At 35.1% G+C, this 23,153-nt stretch overlaps 2 protein-coding genes and 1 long non-coding RNA gene across 8 annotated transcripts in view; 1 reads left to right on the top strand and 2 right to left on the bottom strand.

The window, feature by feature from the left end:
• The window catches only part of LOC127519897 (uncharacterized), a 163,202-nt gene that overhangs the window by 87,847 nt on the left and 52,202 nt on the right, over window positions 1-23,153 (top strand). The window lies entirely within an intron of this gene.
• The window catches only part of LOC127519824 (SLAM family member 9), a 29,138-nt gene that overhangs the window by 4,675 nt on the left and 1,310 nt on the right, over window positions 1-23,153 (bottom strand). The window contains exons 2-6 of one of the 6 annotated variants that reach the window (XM_051907451.1): window positions 22,683-23,021; window positions 22,227-22,523; window positions 20,247-20,363; window positions 20,068-20,135; window positions 13,711-14,781 (exon numbers count right to left, since the gene is read on the bottom strand). The exons of 1 other annotated variant lie outside the window; for it this stretch is intronic. In XM_051907451.1, the coding sequence (XP_051763411.1) occupies window positions 14,728-14,781; window positions 20,068-20,135; window positions 20,247-20,363; window positions 22,227-22,523; window positions 22,683-23,021 (875 nt within the window). In that variant the 3' untranslated portion in view covers window positions 13,711-14,727. Of the gene's footprint in view, window positions 1-13,710; window positions 14,782-15,004; window positions 15,326-17,034; window positions 19,818-20,067; window positions 20,136-20,246; window positions 20,364-22,226; window positions 22,524-22,682; window positions 23,022-23,153 lie in introns of those variants that run through there. 4 more of the 6 variants (XM_051907452.1, XM_051907453.1, XM_051907454.1 and 1 more) reach the window with 4 other exon arrangements.
• Window positions 4,878-7,179, bottom strand: LOC127519844 (uncharacterized). Its single transcript, XM_051907503.1, has 5 exons — window positions 6,937-7,179; window positions 6,430-6,759; window positions 5,749-6,045; window positions 5,516-5,638; window positions 4,878-5,334 (listed from the first exon to the last, which is right to left on the bottom strand). Exons 1-5 carry the CDS (start codon window positions 6,977-6,979, stop codon window positions 5,282-5,284), a joined length of 846 nt encoding a protein of 281 aa, XP_051763463.1. The 5' UTR covers window positions 6,980-7,179; the 3' UTR covers window positions 4,878-5,281.

The raw sequence follows: 23,153 nt of genomic DNA, 5'->3' as shown, positions 1-23,153 counted from the left end.
ATAAAAGGCATTAGAGTCAGCAACCACAGAATGCAACTGAACACATTTACTTTTACAAGCACAAAGATATAATCTCGCTTCACACTTTCAAGACATTGTTTTCACATTTGAGGAGTTGTCGATATATGACAATATTTCCTGTAGCTTTACTTCTTTTTGCTATAATTGTGACATCTGTTAAATTTACACTGACACTAATACTTTAATGAGACTCAGATTAGAGTTACAGCTGAGTCACGTTCCTCACGATGTCTAATGTTCTTCCTGGGCTGTATTGAGAAATAAGAAAGTCAGGCAATCAATTAAATAAACAAGCATGTGGAAAGCAAGTGTCCAGATGACAAATATAGATAAAAAAAATTCCTCAAGCTTTCGTGTGCTGTAACTTTTTTAAAGCTTTTAAAACTTTTTATACAGCTTGTATATTTTTGTTGACAGAATTCTTTGCTTTGCATGACTTTTTTTCAGGTTAATTCAAACAGATTCCAGTATTTCGACCACATTTTGAACAAACTTAATTTGACTGATTCTGCATCAAGTTTGATTATCCTGACCTGCAAACTGATTTGGCTCTGGATGGTGAACTGCTGTACTTATAGCTCAAAACATCAGTTGTGAGCCTGTAAGGCTGTTTACTCTGTTTGAGTTGATGGACAAGTTGCCTTTCAGCTAAACTCAATAACCCCCCCACACAAACGTAACTGCTTAAAGAACACACATACAATAAACACCCTTCAGTCAATAGCCTGCATAAACCACAGCATATCTCACTTTGACTCAGAAACCCAGCTGGAAAGTATATCAAGGTGCATGATGACCCTCATGCGCTTTGCAAAAAAACAAACCAACCCGAGGATGCAGAATGGCACAAATGAAACAGCAGACAGCAATTGTTCCACTCATTCTGTTTCAACGTATGAACCTCAACAATGGTGACAAAAATTCAGATCAACTCTGAGAAACACAAAACAAGCTACAAAAGTCACAAAAATAAGCTTTTTGTTGATTGTCACCATTGTTGAGGTTCATACGCTGATTCTTGATATCTGTGTGAGTCTAGATGATTGTGTAGAACACTAGAGCTTCTATAACATGAAATTACTAAATCTAAACAAAGTTTTTAGAGATTGGATCAGTTTTTCTTCTTGCAATTTTCACTATAACAAATATGTTTCAGAGAAACATTGAAGTTAAGAAGTCAAGGGTCAAGAGCCCAACTAAAGCAAGCGCTTACCTCCATAACGGTGACTTCAAACTTTATTATTTTCAATAAAACAGCACTAAGGCTTCCTGGAGGCTAAGTGAGGGCTGCCAGGGCCGCAGAGGTGGAAAGTCCAGGGGTCAGAAAGTAAAAGTCCTGCCATATTTTTATTCCACCCACTGAAGCAGCGTTAAAGTTAATGAGATAAATAAGTGTTTAATTGGGTGATGATTGACCGTTATTGAGGATACCTGATGTTAACAAGCAGAATCACCAAAAGAGAAAAATCACAATTTTAAGTCAATTTTAAAACTATTTTATTTTTTGCTGTTTTTATGTGACTTTTTAGTAGCTTGTTTTCTAATGTCAGGGTTGATGCTTATCAGAATATGTTGCTTGTCACCGTCGTTGAGATTCATACACTGATTCTTGACGTCTGTGTGTGCCTAACGCAAAGTTATTTATTTATTCATTAATTAAGGCAGAGCAACTTTTAAAAAAATATTTTGGATTATATTAATAAAGCTGATCTTCTGCTCTAGAATCACAGTGCTGCTGTAATCAATAATGTAAATCTAACTCAGCGATTGGGCTCTAAATGAGTTCAGTGATTCAGATCAAATACTGATTATGTGAAAACACAACCAACACCACCCAATCATCTTTTCTCTTTGCTTGTCTGGCTGTTATAACTCAGTTAAACAGCCAAATAAAACCTAATATTAAAGACTCGATGGTCAAGAACTCAACTAAAGCAAACGCTGATCTCCATGATGGTGTCTTAAAATTGTGATTTTTCTCCTTTGGTGATTCTGCTTGTTAACATCAGGTATCTTCAATAATGGTCAATCATCACTCATTTAATCCCTTAATTATCTTATTAACTTTTACACTACTTCAGTGGGTGGAATAAAAATATGGCAGGACGTTTACTTTCTGACCCCTGGACTTTCCACCTCTGAGTTGATAAAATGTTTATATGTGAATATATTTAAAATCTTAAATTAAATCTGTTCATTATATAAAGCCGGGGACACACTTAATGATTGTAAAGCCGATTATGAATGTAATTTGATACGACTGACCATGCCCAAATGCGCCGAGTCAGAGCCAGTTGCGTTCAGTTGTGTTTATAGTCAGCATTTAAAAATCATATAGTGTGTTCAGTTCAGTCTTAGAATGTTTCAGCTAGTCGTTAAGTGTGTCCCTGGCTTAAGAGATCATATCTCTTCAGAAAATTTGGACTCTCAATTCATATGGATTAATTTTACAATCTCTTTATGAACTTTTTAAAGCGTCAAAGTGGTAGTTGCATAGCTGTCAATGAGGGTAGAAAGCTCTCAGATTTCATTAAAAAGATCATTATTTGTGTTTTGAAGATGAACGAAAGTCTTACGGGTTTAGAATGACATGAGGCTGAGTAAATTTCGGACTTTTGGGTGAACTAACTGTATACATATCTAAAGAACAAACCCTTTAATGTCTTTGTGGTTAGATTTGAAAACATTTCCCTCTCGTGTTCAGATGTCAGTCCAAATCCAATTTTTGTGCATATCCAATTGAAATCCAATTAGATTTAGCAAGTGTGAACAACAACACACACACAAAAAAAACATACATGAAATGTGATTTTTAGAAAGAAAGTTGCCGGACGTGCAGAAAATGACAATATAACGGAGACATGTTTTGAAACCAGAAGACAAACATATGCACATAAACACCCTGCTCTTCTCATTATAACGTTCATTTGTGGATGCGACAAAACCACATGTTTAAGACATACACTTGATTTGTTCATTTACCAGCAGAATAAACCACACGCTTTGAACAAAGACCCCTGATTTTCTGACCTCAATAACAGCTCAAAATTTTCCACCAAGGCATTTCACCTGCATGTCTTTAAAAAAAAACACACCGCAGTTCAGTTGAGTTGTTTGTGCTATAACTCTCAAACTTTGATACACAGAGGCCACATTTGTCTACTACAAATAAAACTTACTTGGACGTGTACTGCATAATCACAGATTAGTGAGTTAATGTCAAATACAAAGAGTTTCGTTGTTACAACCTACCCCACTACCCCAGCTAACAGAATTTTGTTATAAGAACATTCTTTAAACATTCAGTGTTGGTTCTGGGAACATAAAAAATGTCCAGTTTTCTTGATGTTAGAGGAACGTGTTTTATAAGGTTTGATGTTCCTCAAATGTTCTTTCAACTTAATTTTGATTTAAAATTCAACGTTCTAGGAATTGATTTGTAACATTCCAAGAACATAAAAATGTTCCCTTAATGTTAGTAGAATGTTGTTTAAAGGTTAGTATGATTTTCCTGAAACGTTCTTTCAATCATTCAAACACCTGCTGTGAACAAACACTGAAAGAAAGAGAAATAAGAACACAAACTACAATTTTCTTCAGCCACAGCCTTAGATGAACTGAAGATAAAAGACATTAAATCTCTGAAGATCTGATTAAACAACTCCACAAACAGCATTACCAGCTTCACTTATTACTAACCAGACTGACTTTATGTCACAGGTCAACATACAACTTTCTTAGTTCCTAAAACAGTAAAAGAAAACATTTACATGTGTACAAGGTATTACATGTTGTCTTTTAATAGTGAATAATTGAATAAATTAATAACCCAGTTCACAGTGAACAAAATCGCTGCATTATATCCCGTTTTAATATCGTAAGTCAGATTATTATGATCACAGACAGTGATAAATTCACAGAAGATGATGTTTAATAAGATGATGACCTTCAGTTATTTGATTTACTCACCATATAGTCACACTAAACTTTCATACGAGATCCCAGTGTTGCTGATGATCAGTAGTTTATAAAGTCCAGTGTGTTCAGATCTGATGATTTTTGATGGTCAGAGATCCAGTTTGACTGTCTATATAAATCTTCTGTCTGTGGACTTCAGCAATACGAGTCTCTAAACTGTCATGTCTATAAGCCCACATATAATCATCTCTCTTTCTTTCAGTAACATCAATGTTTAGAGTGACAGAATCTCCCTCCATCACTGACACTGACTTCACTCCATCTGTTTCACCAAACACTCCTAAAGATCACATAAAAATACCTTATTATCAGACAAAGACTAATCTAGAGACTAAATATAATCTAATTTTCTGGAGTTTAATCATTCATGTCTAAAAGGTAAATCATTCATTTGTTTTTACCTCTCATGGAAATGCATTTGTTCAAATAAATGCTCTTCATTTACTGATTAATAAGAGTTTCTCACTGCTCAGGACAAACAGGATCAGAGCACACAGATGAGAAGACATCAAACTCTTATTTGAGTTGTCAAAGTTATTTTCAAAGTTATTATTTAGGATTGTTTGTGTTTGTGAGAATAAACGGCACATCTCACACTCTCATGAACACAAACATCTCACACATCCGGCCAGAACATTAAACCACACGCGTTCAGTTCACTTTACTGACCTCAATAACACAAGATCTGACAAGACATGTGCTGGATCACACGCAATATAATCACGAATCTCTTTTAAATGTCTTTGAATGTGCTATATTTTACACAATATTGATTAAAATTATTAAAATATATTGTATACAAAATACAATACATTGTTTTAAATCAGAAAAGACTTAATTAACTTTATATAATGTTTAACATAAAACACTCACATGAGAAATGTTTTGAAAAGGTTTATTCTCAGCACTCTCGTGTGTTTGTGACACTGTTTTAGTACAATTCATTTTTATTGGGCAGATTCATCTGTAACTGACTCTAAATTACATGTTGAACATGTTTCATTTCACTGCATCAAATGCATTTTACATTTTATGTACATGTTGTTAAAGTATAAATCTGTAATCTTGTTAAGCTGCATCTTTTATACTTTTGGTGATTTATTGATACAATTTCATCAAACTGTGAATGAAAAATTATCTGTAATAACAATTCATGTTGTGATCCAGTTTAGCTTGATCTCTGGAAGCAGATGTACATGAAGCTTCATCATGAATAAAATGAATCGGTTATATTGGATGTAAAATCATGAGACGTGGGGATCATGAGTGATGATCAGTGGTGTCAGATCTGAAGACGGTAGATGATCTCTGTGTATTCTGACATGCTTTTCTGATCTACAAACACAAACACATGTCATGGAGTTTTTAATTTCTGACATTTCATATAATATATTTTAAATTATATATTCTTTTCATATTAAAATAATTAAAAATGTTTTAAAAAATAATTTTGGATCTTAGTTTTAAAGCTAATTTGCATATAAAGACTGTTTTTGTCTCTAATAGTACTACTTGCCCTCTGTTTTTTCTTGGCTGTATTTCCTGCAGCCACAGTAAAACACACATGCAGAAATGAGCAGCTTCTGCACACAGACTACTGTTATAATGGCTATGACATTAAATGAACTCCTTGTAATTTCTGTAATAAACAAAGATAAAATAGTCAATCATTTCAGTCTGACTTCATCTAGACAGTATGAACTGCATATTTAGAAAGAAAATAGGTTGAAAATGTTGCTGCTGGCATACTTGCAAATGTGTGACAGAGTTCCTTGGATGTGAGATGTTTGGTCTGGTTTCTGATGGGATTGTTCAGCACACAACTGTAGGTGTTTTTATCCTGATATTCCACCTCCAGAGGTAGAGAGAGACTGAAGCTGAGATCAGACACACTGATGCTGGACAATAAACTGTTTCCTTTGTACCAGGAGAGAGTCACATGACTCACATTAAACACTGAACACAGCACAAAACATCTGGACACTGATGATCTTAATGATGAACAGTCTGAAAAGTCTCTGGTTATGACAAGAGTGGAAAAAAAGGCTGGAAAACATAGTAAAAAAAAAAACATTTTTTTAAAACAAGGATTACTTACCAAATTTGAGATAACTTTTTAAAATTTTTCAATTCATGTACACTGGGCAAATAAACTGGTTAAACAGTAAATTCTATTTAGTTGTTTAAAATCTAAACAGATTAACAGATCTAAACCAATATAATTTTGGATTTATTATTGAATAATTGCAGATCAATAAATGGAAAATATGCACAGATGTACCACAATAATGTCAAAAAGTTGCTAAAGAAGATAATTAGTTATAGTTAAAATAGCTATTTTCAAAGTTATTGATTTCTAAAGTTATAAATATTTGTAAAATTACAATTGTAATGGATGTTTCTGACTACCATTTTATTCACTTTACTCACAATAAACAATAACATTGAATCTCTTGTATGAAGTTCCTCTGATGCTGATGATCTGTAGTTTATAAAGTCCAGTGTGTGCAGTCCTGATGTCCATGATGGTCAGAGATCCAGTTTGACTGTCCATCTGGAGTCTGTGTCCAAATAGCTCATCACTCTTATTTATATCAATGTTCTGGTTATATATTTCAGCTATACGAGTCTCTTGAGGTCCAAAAAACCACACTATCTGATCATCTCTCTGTACTTCAGTAACATCAGTGTTTAGAGTGACATATTGTCCCTCTCTCATTGACACTAACTTCACTTCATCTGTCTTAACACCAAACACATCTAAAAAAGATATAAAAATATATTATTATCATACAGAGACTTAATATATTCTCTTTCCCTGGAGCTTAAATCATTCACTTCTGAAAGTCAAGACATCTTTTTATCTCTTCTGGAAATGCATTTGTGTTTAAATAAATGCTGTACATTACTGATTAAATTGTATGAAGAGTTTCTCACCGCTCAGGACAAACAGGATCAGAGCGCACAGATGAGAGGACATCGTGACAGAAACAAACGTCCAGCCGAGAGTCACTTCAGACACAGAAGAGTGACTTCCTGATTTAAAAAGGCAGCTGTTCCTCAAATCTAGATTGCTAAACCAAAAGCAAGTTGGTTTTAGTGGTCTGTGTTCCCCGTCTCGCTCTCTAGACTAAGTTCAATGTATTCTTTATCCTCCTCTTAATATTTCAGAAACTCTCACTGCGTGGGACACAAACACACATCGTCAAACATCAGCTGAACATCCGGCCAGAACATTAAACCACATGCGTTCAGTTCAGACGCTGCATTTACTGACCTCAATAACACAAGATCTGATGACAAAACATGTGCTGGATCACATGCAATATAATCATGAATCTCTTGCAGATGTTTTAATTAAGTGATTAAAAAAAAACAGGGTAATCTTATAAATAAAAAAAGATTGTCTGAACTTTAAATAACTTTCAATTAAAGCATTAAACTCCCACATGAATTGTCGGATTTAGTACAATATTGATCATAGGCAGATTCATACAGTTTTTTCTAAATTACATGTTGAACATGTTTCATTTCATTTCATTATATCAAATGCATTTGACACTTTTAATGCATAATGCATTTAATGTCCTGTCAGTTGTAGTAATACTTGCCCTCTGGTTTTTCTTGGCTGTATTTCCTGCAGCAGCAGTAAAACACACATGCAGAAATGAGCAGCAGCAGCACACAAATACTATTATAATGCACTGTAAGTGATATGTTCATTGCACTCAAATATTACCGAAATGTGGTCATTGTGTCCGTTATGTGGACACAATGACTGAAACAGAACTCAAACTGAATGAGTTATAGAAAATTATAATTCCCAGCATAATAATTGGATAATAATTGTATAAGTAAGTTCATAGTAATAATATGCTCATATTATTAGCATATAATAAATATTAGTTTGTAAATTTAAATGGTAGTTGGTTTCTGCAAATGAAATGAGGTTTTAATTTAGTGCATGGTATCTTTACAGTAACATACTGTAGATTACAGTAAATAACTGTACAATCAACAGTAAATTACTGGCAACAGTGTGCTTAAAATAACAGTCAAACAACTGGCAGCAGTGGCTGCTGAACAAAAAACGTAAATACAGAAATATTTCACATGTATTTCCTGAATTAATTCAAATGACTGGCAGCAACAGAACATTAAACTGACAGATCTCTCAAGATCTCAGCATCTTTATGTACTTCACACTAAAGTTCGCATTGAGAGGTTTAGTTGTTGATGTCTTATTGAAAAAAAGTTACCATTATGGTGTTCAGTGTTTTCTCACCATAATGTTAACAACAACAACAAAACAGTTGTTGATGTCTTATTGTAAAAAAAAAAAAAAAAAAAAAAGTTTGCTTTAGGTTTAAAGTAGCTTTGGGGCATCAGTGTTAAGACAATCCAGTCTTCTGAATTTTTTTGGTCATTACACAGACAATGTTTTAAGCAGTTTATTTAGGGGCACAGAGACATCAATAATCAACATATGAATCTCAACAATAATGTCAATCAGCAAAGCTTTTGTTGTGACTTTAGTAGCTGGTTTTGGGATGTTCAGAGTTTTTTTTTTTTTTTTTTTTTTGATTGTCACCATTGTTGAGATTCATACGCTGATTCTTGATGTTTGTGTGAGTCTAGATAATCATGTCGAAACTTTTTATAAATAATACTTTCATAGAATCTTTCAGAGTATCACAGCACTGAGTATCACAGCACTGCAGTAGTAATATTAAACAATTTAATCATAAGAGATTTTGACATCAGTGAATCAGACCACTAAACAATGACTATAACATCACCAAAAAGTGACCAACAACATCTGATCATAGTTTATCTTTTTTGCCATAACAAATGTGCATCAGAGACAGTTACAGCAGAAAACGAAATAATAATGTTAAAGAATCAGGGGTCAAGAGCCCAAGTAAAGCAAACACTGATATCCATAATGATGACATCAAACATTAATATACTGATATTTTCAATAAAACATCCACATCTTCACTTCTGTTATTTCTCAATATAAACATTAGTATTAAAGAAATACTGTCTGGATTGTAATAAATGAAGATACTGAGATTTTGAGAGATCCATTACTGTTGGGATTTAAAGGGTTTCTGTTAAGTTTTGTGGGTCACCATTGTGCGGAAGAGTAGAGCTTCTGCTTCAGTCCAGGATGAGCCAGAAAACACTGATGTTATGCAGCATGTTGCTGTATTTAAAAGGCAGTAACTGCGTTATATAGTGTTACACAGCGATATATATATATATACAGGTGCTGGTCATATAATTAGAATATCATCAAAAAGTTGATTTATTTCACTAATTCCATTCAAAAAGTGAAACTTGTATATTATATTCATTCATTACACACAGACTGATATATTTCAAATGTTTATTTCTTTTAATTTTGATGATTATAACTGACAACTAAGGAAAATCCCAAATTCAGTATCTCAGAAAATTAGAATATTACTTAAGACAATACAAAGAAAGGATTTTTAGAAATCTTGGCCAACTGAAAAGTATGAACATGAAAAGTATGAGCATGTACAGCACTCAATACTTAGTTGGAGCTCCTTTTGCCTGAATTACTGCAGCAATGCGGCGTGGCATGGAGTCGATCAGTCTGTGGCACTGCTCAGGTGTTATAAGAGCCCAGGTTGCTCTGATAGTGGCCTTCAGCTCTTCTGCATTGTTGGGTCTGGCATATCGCATCTTCCTCTTCACAATACCCCATAGATTTTCTATGGGGTTAAGGTCAGGCGAGTTTGCTGGCCAATTAAGAACAGGGATACCATGGTCCTTAAACCAGGTACTGGTAGCTTTGGCACTGTGTGCAGATGCCAAGTCCTGTTGGAAAATGAAATCTGCATCTCCATAAAGTTGGTCAGCAGCAGGAAGCATGAAGTGCTCTAAAACTTCCTGGTATATGGCTGTGTTGACCTTGGACCTCAGAAAACACAGTGGACCAACACCAGCAGATGACATGGCACCCCAAACCATCACTGACTGTGGAAACTTTACACTGGACCTCAAGCAACGTGGATTGTGTGCCTCTCCTCTCTTCCTCCAGACTCTGGGACCCTGATTTCCAAAGGAAATGCAAAATTTACTTTCATCAGAGAACATAACTTTGGACCACTCAGCAGCAGTCCAGTCCTTTTTGTCTTTAACCAAGGCGAGACGCTTCTGACGCTGTCTGTTGTTCAAGAGTGGCTTGACACAAGGAATGCGACAGCTGAAACCCATGTCTTGCATACGTCTGTGCGTAGTGGTTCTTGAAGCACTGACTCCAGCTGCAGTCCACTCTTTGTGAATCTCCCCCACATTTTTGAATGGGTTTTGTTTTTTACAATCCTCTCCAGGGTGCGGTTATCCTTATTGCTTGTATACTTTTTTCTACCACATCTTTTCCTTCCCTTCGCCTCTCTATTAATGTTATTAGTGACACAGAGCTCTGTGAACAGCCAGCCTCTTTTGCAATGACCTTTTGTGTCTTGCCCTCCTTGTGCAAGGTGTCAGTGGTCGTCTTTTGGACAACTGTCAAGTCAGCAGTCTTCCCCATGATTGTGTAGCCTACAGAACTAGACTGAGAGACCATTTAAAGGCCTTTGCAGGTGTTTTGAGTTAATTAGCTGATTAGAGTGTGGCACCAGGTGTCTTCAATATTGAACCTTTTCACAATATTCTAATTTTCTGAGATACTGAATTTGGGATTTTCCTTAGTTGTCAGTTATAATCATCAAAATTAAAAGAAATAAACATTTGAAATATATCAGTCTGTGTGTAATTAATGAATATAATATAAAAGTTTCACTTTTTGAATGGAATTAGTGAAATAAATCAACTTTTTGATGATATTCTAATTATATGACCAGCACCTGTATATATAGTTCTGTAATGACAACTCTTGAAGTGTTTGGCATGGTAATGGGTATGACAATGTAGATGTGTTTGGTCTTGGCGGAATAGGTCTGCTACGTTGCTGCTGCTGCAAAGCAAGTATGGGACTTGATATTGCCAATGCATTCACGACACGTTGCTGTGAGCAAGTAAGACATGCTGCTGTTGTACAATATAGCTTACATGAATAACTCGTAGCAGATCTATACAGGTGGAGCTGGGGAAGGTGGAGGGTTTCTGAAGCGCGTTGCACTGCTAAGCAAATGCTAACTCATGTATTTAAAGACTGAGCAAGCAAGCTCATTGGCTACTAATACACCAGGAACCAATCATCTGTGTCCTATAGATAATGATGTGATTATGATCAGGTTGAGTTAAAGGACCTATTAGCCTGCCCATTAGAGTTTCATGCCAGAACTTTGTATTTACATTCATTCATGCATGTAATTAATTCAGCATATACCTATAAAATTACAGTGTTTTTCTTTAAATGTTTTTTAAACTAGGATGCTTTAATTTTATGGTTTCTGTTTGGCAGCTGTAGCTGACATTCATTGACCTTTTTTTTTTTTTTAACAGTGTAGATGTGGCACAGTTTTGGGTTTTCTGGTTTACTTAAGGCTGAGAATCAGTACCAACACTAAAACCTATTTAGGCCCAGTGCAGGGCCAGTTATGGGTTAATATTTGGCTGAGACTCAGGCCAGTTATGGTACATATGTGGCCCTTGTCTTCCAGATCTGGGGCACTCCAGGGGCATGCATGTGGGCCGAGGGAAAAGGGGCCATGTGAACAGAAAAACACATTTCACATTCAACACTGAACACACCAGTGAACATCTGGACACTGATGATGATGATAATGATGAAGGACAGTTTGAAGAGTTACTGGTGATGACAGGAATAGGCAGAGGAGCTGGGGGAAAAAATAACCATCAATGTCAGTTTGATCTGTGAATAAATGAATGGATACTGGATACTAATGTGAACTAGTAGGCAGTGGACATATTTTGTTTTAAATGTCCTCAATCAAGTTTATTGTGATCAGCTGATTAGTCTGACTAAATGTACATTAAAAATATGAACTTATACATGATGTTTGTAATATAACTGACCGATATTAGAGAAATTTTAGATCACAGTGAACTCACACTAAACGAACAGAATGAGAGTTTAACACAATGATTTCACAGCGGTCTCACATGAGCTCACAGTATGAGCACACAGTGAGTGCGCTGTGAGGTTACACTTTTAGCTCACTGTGACCTCATCATGAGTATACTGGGAGCTCATGGTGAGATCAAATTGTTGGCTGGGTAGAGTGACAGAACTGACGTCACTTTATCTGTATCACCAAACACAACTGAAGATCATACAAAAGTTTTCCAGACACAAAATTATATTATTATATACAGAGATGATCTAGTGCACAAACTATAAAAGTGTTTTCTATTTACTCGCACAGGCCGAACAGGAACAGAACACACAGATGAGAAAAAGTGATTCTGATTGACATTTTACTTCAACATAAAACTGTTATGAGAGCACATTCAAACTGTGAGCGGATCTTTCACACACTGATGTTCTCATTATGAGGTTTATATGTGTTTGAGAAAACAAACCAAACATTTTACACTCACGCACAGACACACTTTCGTGCTTTAACTTACATCTACACAACACACAAACCACATACATTGAGCTCAGAGCGCAAGTCTGAGGGCCCTATTTGAATGATCTAAGCACATGGTCTGAAGAGCATGTTGCAGGTGCACTTGGGCGTGTCCGAATCCACTTTTGCTAGTTTAATGATAGAAAAAATGGTCAGCGCGGCCGGCACATGGTCTAAAAGGGTTGTACCTATTCTCTTAATGGGTCATGGGTGTGTTTTGTGTGTAACGTGCATTAAACCAATCAGAGTGTCATCTTCCATTCTATTTAAAAGCCAGTTGCGCTCACACCATGGCAGATTGCTATTTATATGGCAGAATTTGCAAGCGGAAAGACTGAACGCTTCTCCAGAGAGGAATCCTTTTATTTTCAATATTTAAAAATGTTTGTAAGCTGCTGCGCATCCCTGTGTGTGTAACAAGCAGAGTGTATGTGCGTTGTGCACCTGCCTGTAGGCGCATATTACTAACGCAACCTTTAAATAAAAAAAATAAATAAATACAGCACCATTGACTTTAGACCAAGTTTCAGTTGGTCAGTGGCGCAGTCGTTTTCAGTTGCCTCAAAATAGCAACACACCAACAATGTGCCTGAACACACCTCGTTTTCAGACCAGCACACCCATGGGTGAACAGATGGGCATTTGCTATTTAAACAACGTTGCAACGTGAAAATGATAACTGCATTGGGCTGAAACTAGCAAAAAAACACTTGTGTCACGCCTGGCGTTGCATTGCACCGGGTTTATGATAGAGCCCTGAACGTCCAAAGACTGAAGACTGATGGTCATTACTGTTGTGACACTGACCTCTGCTGGTGAAAATGAGTTATTTGATGTGGATGTGTCTATGTGCAAAAGATTTCAACAGAGTTCTAGTGGCTTTAGCAGGAGCTAATAATAATTATTTTTTAGCTCTTTATTACTCTTCCCTCCATCTGGTTGTTAGTGTAGCATAAGGTGGTGAAAATCATAATAAATGTAATCAGTACAGAGAGAATGTTTCAGAATAAGACTTTATTTACAGTCAATTTTCTTCATGAATTAAATAGAGAATTTAGTAGAGCTCTCCTTCAAGAGATTCAGATTCACCAAAAACTTCATTATAACTCCTACATTTTTTTTACAAGCATGCTGATACTATTTTCATTTAAATGATAACAGCTGTGTCTTGTGATACTAATTGAATTTACTGATTAAATTTCAGAAATAGACATAAAAGATGACACTTTTTGGTAAACTGTGTATTAAATACAAATAAATCTATTCTACCTTCACTATTAATGTTTTAAACAAATGCTTAAGGTCTCTTGTATCTGCAGTTATGGTTTTTGAAGGAATATGGGTGTTTTTTTAAAAATATACAGGGATTCAAAAATGATAAGAGCCCTTTTTTGTTCTACAGCCATTTTCAGGTAAATTGGGACTGTGCAATTGGTAAAGTGGGACACATTTTCATCAAGTTTGTGCTTGGATAATAAAATTGCTTACAACAGGATATTGTACAATTATTTTTTTTTAATAGAAATTTTCCAAAATGTAGAATAATAACCTTATAAAAACATACATAATAGCGGATTGTGCTGATGATGTTTCATGCACAGCTCTGGGTTCCTTTTTTAAAATGTTTTGGAACCAGTAATAGCCTGCTTTGTTTTTGGTTTCAGAAAACCATTTCATTCCATTAGCTTTTCTATAATCAAAAGCTTTTTTTGCACATTTTGTTTTTTTTGCATCTTTTAAAACTTTTGAAAGATGCTTTTTGTCCCACAGACAGTGTAGTTATGGTTATCTACCAGCAGAAGCTAACTTAACCATGCTAAACAGCCAAACCCATTATACGTCTCACAAACAGTCGGCAGAGGGAGCCATTAACACACATACAGTACTGAACACATTTAGCCTCATTTTACATGTGTATGAGAGCCTGAAAATCCCTGAAAAAAGTAGCATCTCTTTTTATCAGTTGTGTATTCTCCAGACATGTGATCTTTCTTAATAAAGATTCAATTCTTTTAGAAAATGCTTAAAAATGAAATGCTGAAATTCAGTCATCAGTAGCAAACTTTGAGGTTTAACTTTGCAACATACTGACATAAACCTCAACACGATCTGTGCTGTAATAAAATGATCTGTATAATTAAAATAGTCTACATGATCAACATCTCAAATAGACTTCTGAATACACCATCTGATCTCGTCCACCAGCCTCCTGTAATGAAATAAACTTTTTTTTATTTCATTACTCATTTCACAAAAGAAAACAAGCAAGCACATTAAGAACAATTAAATACAGATTTTTTTTTAAATTGTGTATTATGAGTCTTTAATTATACAATATCATGTATATAGAAAACAAGTACACACAAACTTTACTAGCTTTAGCAAGCTTTCATATAAGAGATTTAGTGTAGAGAATAACAGGCATGTCTTACCATATCCTGAGCTCTGTGTTTAATAAATGTCACATGAGTATAATCAACCTCTTCTTCATTAGTCTGAGCTGTAATAATAATTTATAAAATAATAATAACAAAAAACATTTAAGAAACTGAAACTGAGGTTACATGATTTGTTGGCATTTCTGAGAACTACTTTTGCAATAAAATATTAATTTTCCTGTTGTACATAATACTTGCCACCTTGTTTTGCTTGTGTGTATTTCCTGCGGCGACAGAAGATCAACATGACTACAACTGTGAGCAGCAGCAGCAGCAACAACAGAGAAACAACAAGGAGAAATGAATGGCTGGATTCTGCAATGATAAAACACAAACAGTCAAAATGTTATAAATGTTCAAACGCTGAATAGTTAAAATGTCCTGTTTTCTTGTTGTGAATAGAACATTATTTAAAAGATTCTAATGCTACAGCACTCACCTAACCTTATTTTTACTCACAATTTATCAATCTTTGAATGTTTATTTGTAATATTCCAAGAAGTTCAACATTAAAATTAAGGACAAAATGAATGTTCCAAAAATGTTATTCTCAAAATGTTTTCTCTCAACATTATGAGAACGTTCTTCAAGTAAAAACAACATCATAAAGACGTTCCAATAACGTTGTTCTAAGAACTTTTCTCTCAATATCATGACAATGCATAGCAAACATTAATAATGTAATATATTACAAAACATTACTAAAAGTTGTGGGAACTTTTCCTGTTAGCTGGGATGCCATACATTGTGTGCTTTAAAAAGTTACTTAATACAACAAAAAAGCAGCTTTTCGTCTGTTTGATGCGAGTACACACTCGACCATCTATGAAGTTTAATGAAGACTCAATTGCTGTCAGTACGAGCCTTTGTACAAAATGAAAATTGCACTCAAATGAATTTATATATTTTATAGTTAAGAGTATGACCTTTAATAAAAACATTTGAGAGATAAACCAGCAGCAGCAGGACATTATTATTAAGATCAATTATGGACTCTAAGGAAACTTTCACACTGGCAGCTTAGTTTGAAACAGCATGAAAAGAGTGCACTGTGATACCAAACCGGGGACTATTGGAGGTTTGATTGCAATAGAAGTGTGGCACGATTCAGGTAAAAGTGAAAGCGACTCAGACACAGTTAATGTCCCCAGTGTGAAAACCTCCTAATACTGACGTACCTGAATGTGGCTGACAATGTTGATTGATGTTGTCCAGATGTTGAGTCTGGTTGCTGATGGGATTGTTCAGCACACAGCTGTAGGTGTTTTTATCCTGATATTCCACCTCCAGAGGTAGAGAGAGACTGATGCTGAGATCAGACACACTGATGCTGGACAATAAACTGTTTCCTTTGTACCAGGAGAGAGTCACATGACTCACATTCACAGCTGAACACAGCAGTGAACAATTCTGCTTTGATGATCTTTCTGATGCTGAAGGGTTTTGTGGAGAATCACTCATGATGACAGGAACAGGTAGAGGAGCTACAAAACATGAATTATTTAAGTTATCAGAAACATTCAAGTTTTGAAAAACATGTTTATTTTATTATTTCCTGGTGTATTCACAATTAAAATATGACACAAAATAACCTAATTAATTTAATAGTTCCCTTTAACCATTAAATAAAAATGATCAGTCATTTTTTGACTGCTGATCACTATTTTTATGAGAGATTTATGACTACTGAATACATATTTTATGACTATCTCTGTGGTCCAAAACGTCCACATATCTTATAATCTCTCTGAATTTCAGTAACATCAGAATCTCCCTCCATCACTGACAATTACTTCATGCCAACTGTGAACTGTATCAACTCCAAATACACCTGAAGAGCACATGTTTCCCAGACAAAATTTATACAGAGATGATCTATTAAAGAATCTAGTAAAGAAATTATATGTCAGTAAACACTCCACATAGCCTATAGATACTGATAAAAAGTTCACAGACTATAAAAGTAATTTCTATTTACTCACTGCACAGGCTGAACAGGAACAGAACACACAGATGAGAGGAAATCATTCTGATTGACACTTTACTCAACTTCAGCATAAAACTGTACATCACAAAACAAGCTACTGTCACAACAAAACAACAGCAAAATAAAAGCAAACATGAACAATCAATAAAAATTACAGGACAATTCAGCTGCATAATTTATTCATGCTGCAATGAATGATGGGAGCCATGGATGAGTTTTGATTGGTGGCTCCCATCATGCACTGCAACATAAAGCACTTTGTTTGATTGTCACCATTGTTGAGGTTCATATGCTGATTCTTGATATCTGTGTGTTTTTTTTGTTTTTTTTTAAAGAACTTCAGATTGTAATAGCACAGCTGGATCACAAGCTGTAACATCAGAGATTTACTGTAATAAAAAACTAATAAAGCTTCTATATAACCAGTTAATAATACTTGATGTGACCAGTGATTCAGGCCATTACACGATGATAATGTCATCATCAAAACACAACCATCGTGACCTAGCCTGCGTTTTACAAAGCACTGTAAGCCTAAGTTGTTTGTCAACTAATGTTTACCATGCTTTTAGGAAATGCAGACCAGATCATGTTTTCCCTAGCCATAACATATGTGCTTTACAAACACAAAGTGGAAGCAGCCAACTAATAATAAAAATTAAAGGGTCAAAAGCCCAACTAAAGAAAACACTGATAGCCATCATGGTGACTTGAAACTGGTTAATAATAAGTGTAATAATGTTTAATGGCTGGAAGTCAGTTGTAGTTGTTGTGTCTCTCTCTGTTCTCTTCTTGATATTTCTCTTTACTTCAGCGATTTGGCTTATTAACATCAGGTGTCACTACTAATGGTCAATCATCACTTAATTATTTCATTAACTTTAACACTGCTTCGGTGTTACTTTTAACACCCTATAGTGTTGACACATGTACACTGAGTGCAGTAAACTGTAAAAATAAGGTGGATAGGCATGCGCGTTTGGTGCAAGTGCTCTGTAAAAGAATGTGAAGGCGCGTAGTCTTTCTTTACAAAGTTACATCGTCTGGCATGCGTAATACAGCGTTTTTAGTAATTTTCGCAGATCCGTGTGAACGGGGATAGATTCGATAACATGTCATCTGTACAAAGAAAAAAAACTTTTCCGTTTTAGTACATTGTTGTCGTGTAAACGTACCCTGAGCGGTGTTAATTTAATACTGGGGATTTTGCTGTGTAGTAGAGCGCTTCTTCAAGAGATTCAGATTCACCAAAAATTTCACTATAACTCCTACATTTTTTACAAGCATGAGTTAGCACTTTTTTCATTGGATTGGTAACAGCCCTGTCTTGTGATTCTAATTGAATTTGCTGATTAATTTTCAGAAATTTACATAAAGGATCATTTTATAGAGATATTGCTGGGTTGCTGTTCCCTGGTCAACCTCTACATCTGGGCTTCACAGTCAGTGCAGAGAGAATGTTTAATAATGTTTGTTCAGTAAATACACAAGCCACTTCTTGCCTAAAATATCAAGTAGCCTACAAAACAAAAAATACAAATAAGAAAAAGGCTTAAATGCCACAAAAAAAGGGTAGTCATTAGGCCTCAGCACATAGCACATCATAAAATTACTATACTCAAACAATCTGAATAAAGCTAAAATTAAAATCATCAGTCACATTAAATCACTGGGTTTGTCAGATTAGAGACTCCTAAACTGAGATACTCATTCAGATGTTACTGACGTTTATCATATTTTCTCATTATACAGACATAAATAATACTGATGGACATTGCAAAATCTTTTTGTTAAATAGTGCACTATTTACCGTGTTTTACATTACGACACCTTTGAAAATAAAAACTAAATGCATCACATTCATCAATAACATCACATGTTGCCTAAGTACCTGGACTGAAGAGTTCACTACTTACTGAATGCAACCTTCTTTCTTGTCGATTACATTACATTGTTTAATGTGTAAATTCCTACACAGTTTACACCACATGACATCAATAATGTAAAGAATCTGAGATTACCATCTTGAACTGATAATTTACAAATACTGTTAGGCAGCAATAAATTAAAAATTAACTGTATTAATGATCTTGTCTTTATAGAGCAGAGCTTTTTAAATCATTCAGTCAAATTATTCAAACTTTTGAAAGATGCTTTTTGTCCCACAGACAGTGGTTATGGTTATCTACTAGCAGAGGCTAACATGACCATGCTAACCAGCCAAACCCATTATAACATTGATTCCTGTAAGTCTCTCATACAGTCGGCAGAGGGAGCCATTAACACACATACAGTACTGAACACATTTAGCCTCATACGTGTACAGTCCCTAAAAAAGTGGCATGTCAGTTGTGTATTCTCCAGACATGTGGCCTTTCTTAATAAAGATTAAATTATTTTAGAAAATGCTTAAAAATGAAATCCTATGCAGGATATTTAAGACAATATTGTCTGATTAGATGGCAATACTGTTTGCCAAATCTCAGACCTCAAATACATAAAATATTACCCATTATAGACATAGTTTTTGAAGTAAAGAGTAAAGGAAACACTGTACAGTACTTACTGAAACAACCAGTTCTTTATTTACCCTTGTAAATAAAGTGAAAATGTGAAAATGTGAAAAGGTGAGTTCTCACTGAAAGGTGAGGAGTTTGCATATATGTAACTTTGAGGTTTGACATTGCTACATACTGACATAAACCTCAACATGATCTGTCCTGTAATAAACTGAGCTGTATGATAAATGATAAAACAGCCTGAATAATCATCTTCTCAAACGACTTCTGAATACACCGTGTGATCTCGTCCACCAGCCTCCTGTAATGAAATGAACGTTTATAGGGATGATTTCATTACTCATTTCACAAAAGAAAACAAGCATCAGCACATTAAGAACAATTAGATACAGATTTTTTTTTTTTTAATTTTGTATGATGTGAGAGTTTTAATTATATAACATCATGTACGTAAAAAAAACAAGTAGACAAACAAATAATCTGTAAGCTATACTTGCTTAGCAAGCTTTCATATAAGAGATTTAGTGTAGAGAATAACAGGCATGTCTTACCACATCCTGAGCTCTGTGTTTAATAAATGTCGCATCAGTATAATCAACCTCTTCTTCATTAGTCTGAGCTGTTTAAGAACATTTATAAAACTGAAATGGTGGATTTGTTAGCATTTCTGAGCACTACTTTTGCATATTTTATATATATAGTTTATTGTTTGTTTGTACGTAATACTTGCCCTTTTGTTTTGCCTGTGTGTATTTCCTGCGGCGACAGAAGATCAACACGATTACAACTGTGAGCAGCGGCAGCAGTAACAACAGAGATACAAGCAGAAATGAAGTTTGGTTGGATTCTGCAATGATAAAACACAAACAATCATTAAGCTACTGTAAGTGAGTCTCAACAAAAATGAAAAACAGCAGGTCCAACGGGCTAAAATCTTAACGGATGCAACCAACAGTTATTTTGACGATCAATTAATCTGTAAATTATTTATGATTAACAAGACAAAAAATATATTCTGTATTGAAAAAAACATATTATTCCAAATCTTGCTCAGTGTTCTCCTCCAAACAAGCTATATCCCAGCTAACAAATTAGTTATACAAACGTTGTGTAACACTAATTTCTGAAACGTTAAAATCTCCAGTTTTCTTGTCATGATTAGAATGTCATTTAAAAGGTTACATAATGTTAGTACAACATTCTCCTAACTGTACTGTTACTCACAATACAACATTCTTTGAACAGTTATTTGTTCAATATTAACATTCATCAAGTACAAAATGGATGCTTCAAAAATGTTGTTCTCAGAACATTTTCTCTCAACATATATCAAATATTAATAATGTTATACAAACATTCTATAAATTTTATTTAAAGAGTGTTTTATCTTAACATTTACATAACCTTAAAACATTAATGAAAGACAAGATGTGGGAACTTTTCCTGTTAGCTGGGATGCTATACATTATGTGCTTTAAAAATGCTTACTTTATAAAACAAAAGAGCAACTTTTCGTCTGTTTGATGCGAGTACACACTCGACCATCTATGAAGGTTAATGAAGACTCGCTGTTAGTACGAGCTTTTCTATAAAATTAAAATTGAGCTCAAATGAAATTCTATAATTTATAGTTAAGAATATAACCTTCATATAATGTGCTCGGAAACCCTGTCTCAATTGCATTTAACAGCACATGCACATATACGGCATAATTATTCAAAATGCTCAAATGTGTGAGAGATATCACAAGTTCAACCATCAAACATTTGAAAGATAAACCAGCATGACATTAACAGGACCAATTATGGACTCTAATGGTGTGGTCACACTTGTAGTTCGGTTCGCTTGGTTCGTTTGTTCTGGACAAAAAAAAAAAAAAAACATTTAGTCCTGGTCCATACTGAACTTAAAGGCATAGGGATACGTTCACAATCTGATTGGTTGGCTTTAATTACATATATTTCGTGACAGAACTTACTGAACATCCAAAGCAATGCTGTGTGCTGGCCTAAATGCACTCTTTGTATGTGCTTAGTCTAGATATGATGGTATTTTGACCAGCTGAGAACTTGTGAAGAGCTTAAAAAAAAAAAAGAAAATGTGTAAATGAGTCAAAACAGCATCAGGAATCCCTCCGTCACACACACAAACCAAGATCTGCTGCGAGGAGAAGCGGTTCTGATGCCTGTACCGAACTCTGATGGCAACATTGCAACTATAACGAGAAAAAAACAGGTAACAGGTCCTTTTTAGGGTCTTCTTGTGACATCATGTCCTGTTTTTGGTATGTTTACATGTCTTTGGTCCGTGTTGCGTTCATATTTCATTCAAAACACACCAGAGATCGTTTGGAAGCAGACTGAGACCCATCTTTTCAGCGGCCTCGGTCTGCTTGTTTGGTGTGCACCAGGGTTCAGATGGCAGCGTTCACACTTATTCAAACCGCACTAACAGAGCAATCACACCAGGGTTCATTTTAATCCAATCAAACATGCCAAATGTGAACACACCCTTAAGAGGGCTTTCACACTGGCAGTTTAGTTCAAAACAGCATGAAAAAAGCACACTGTGATACCAAACCTAGAGCTAGGAGGTGGCCTGAGTTCGGTTACAATGGAACTGTTTCATGATTCAGGTGAAAGTGAAAACGACTCGGACACAGTAAATGTGTAAATGTGCCCAGTGTGAAAACCCCCTAATACTGACGTACCTGAATTTGGCTGACAGAGTTGAGTGATGTCCAGATGTTGAGTCTGGTTGCTGATGGGATTGTTCAGCACACAGCTGTAGGTGTTTTTATCCTGATATTCCACCTCCAGAGGTAGAGAGAGACTGATGCTGAGATCAGATGCACTGATGCTGGACAATAAACTGTTTCCTTTGTACCAGGAGAGAGTCACATGACTCACATTCACAGCTGAACACAGCAGTGAACATCTGGATGATCCCGATGATGATGAAGAATTTTGCAAAGAGTCACTGATAATGACAGGAACAGTCAGAATACCTTGAAAACATGAAAGAAAAACATATTTCAGAAACAATCATTTACTGATAGTGTAAAGATCCTCAATCATCATAGATCAATAAATACAAATGCACATGGTCAGATTTGAATTTGATTTAAAATTAAAACCTTTTAACATGATTAATTCAATTTACTCACCATAGACAGAAATATTGAAACTCTTGTGTTTGACGTCTTCATTCATGATCTGTAGTTTATAAAGTCCAGAGTGTGATTTGTTGATGTTTGTGATGGTCAGAGATCCTGTCTGGTTATCTATCTGTAGTCTGTCTCTGAATCTCTTAGCATTCTCACTATCATATACAGAGATGGTCTGTTTATAGATTTCAGCTATAACAGTCTCTGAACTGTTAAGTCTAAATGTCCACATTATCAGACGATGTGTCTGTAATTCAGTAACATCAGTGTTTAGAGTGACAGAATCTCCCTCCATCACTGATATTGTTTCTGTTTCATCTGTATGAACTCCAGACACGCCTGGAAGAAAAGAGTCAGCACAACATAGTCACAGATAATCACCTCAGATATCTTTCAGAGTTTATTTGAACAGAAAATAAAACTCCTTTATAATTTCTTAAACCTAACACTGCATCCACACCGGATGCGAGC

This window comes from Ctenopharyngodon idella, chromosome 10 (assembly GCF_019924925.1).
Source record: "Ctenopharyngodon idella isolate HZGC_01 chromosome 10, HZGC01, whole genome shotgun sequence".
NCBI lineage: Eukaryota > Metazoa > Chordata > Actinopteri > Cypriniformes > Xenocyprididae > Ctenopharyngodon > Ctenopharyngodon idella.
Note: the sequence above shows the minus strand (reverse complement) of the source record. Positions and strands in the feature narration are given on the sequence as shown.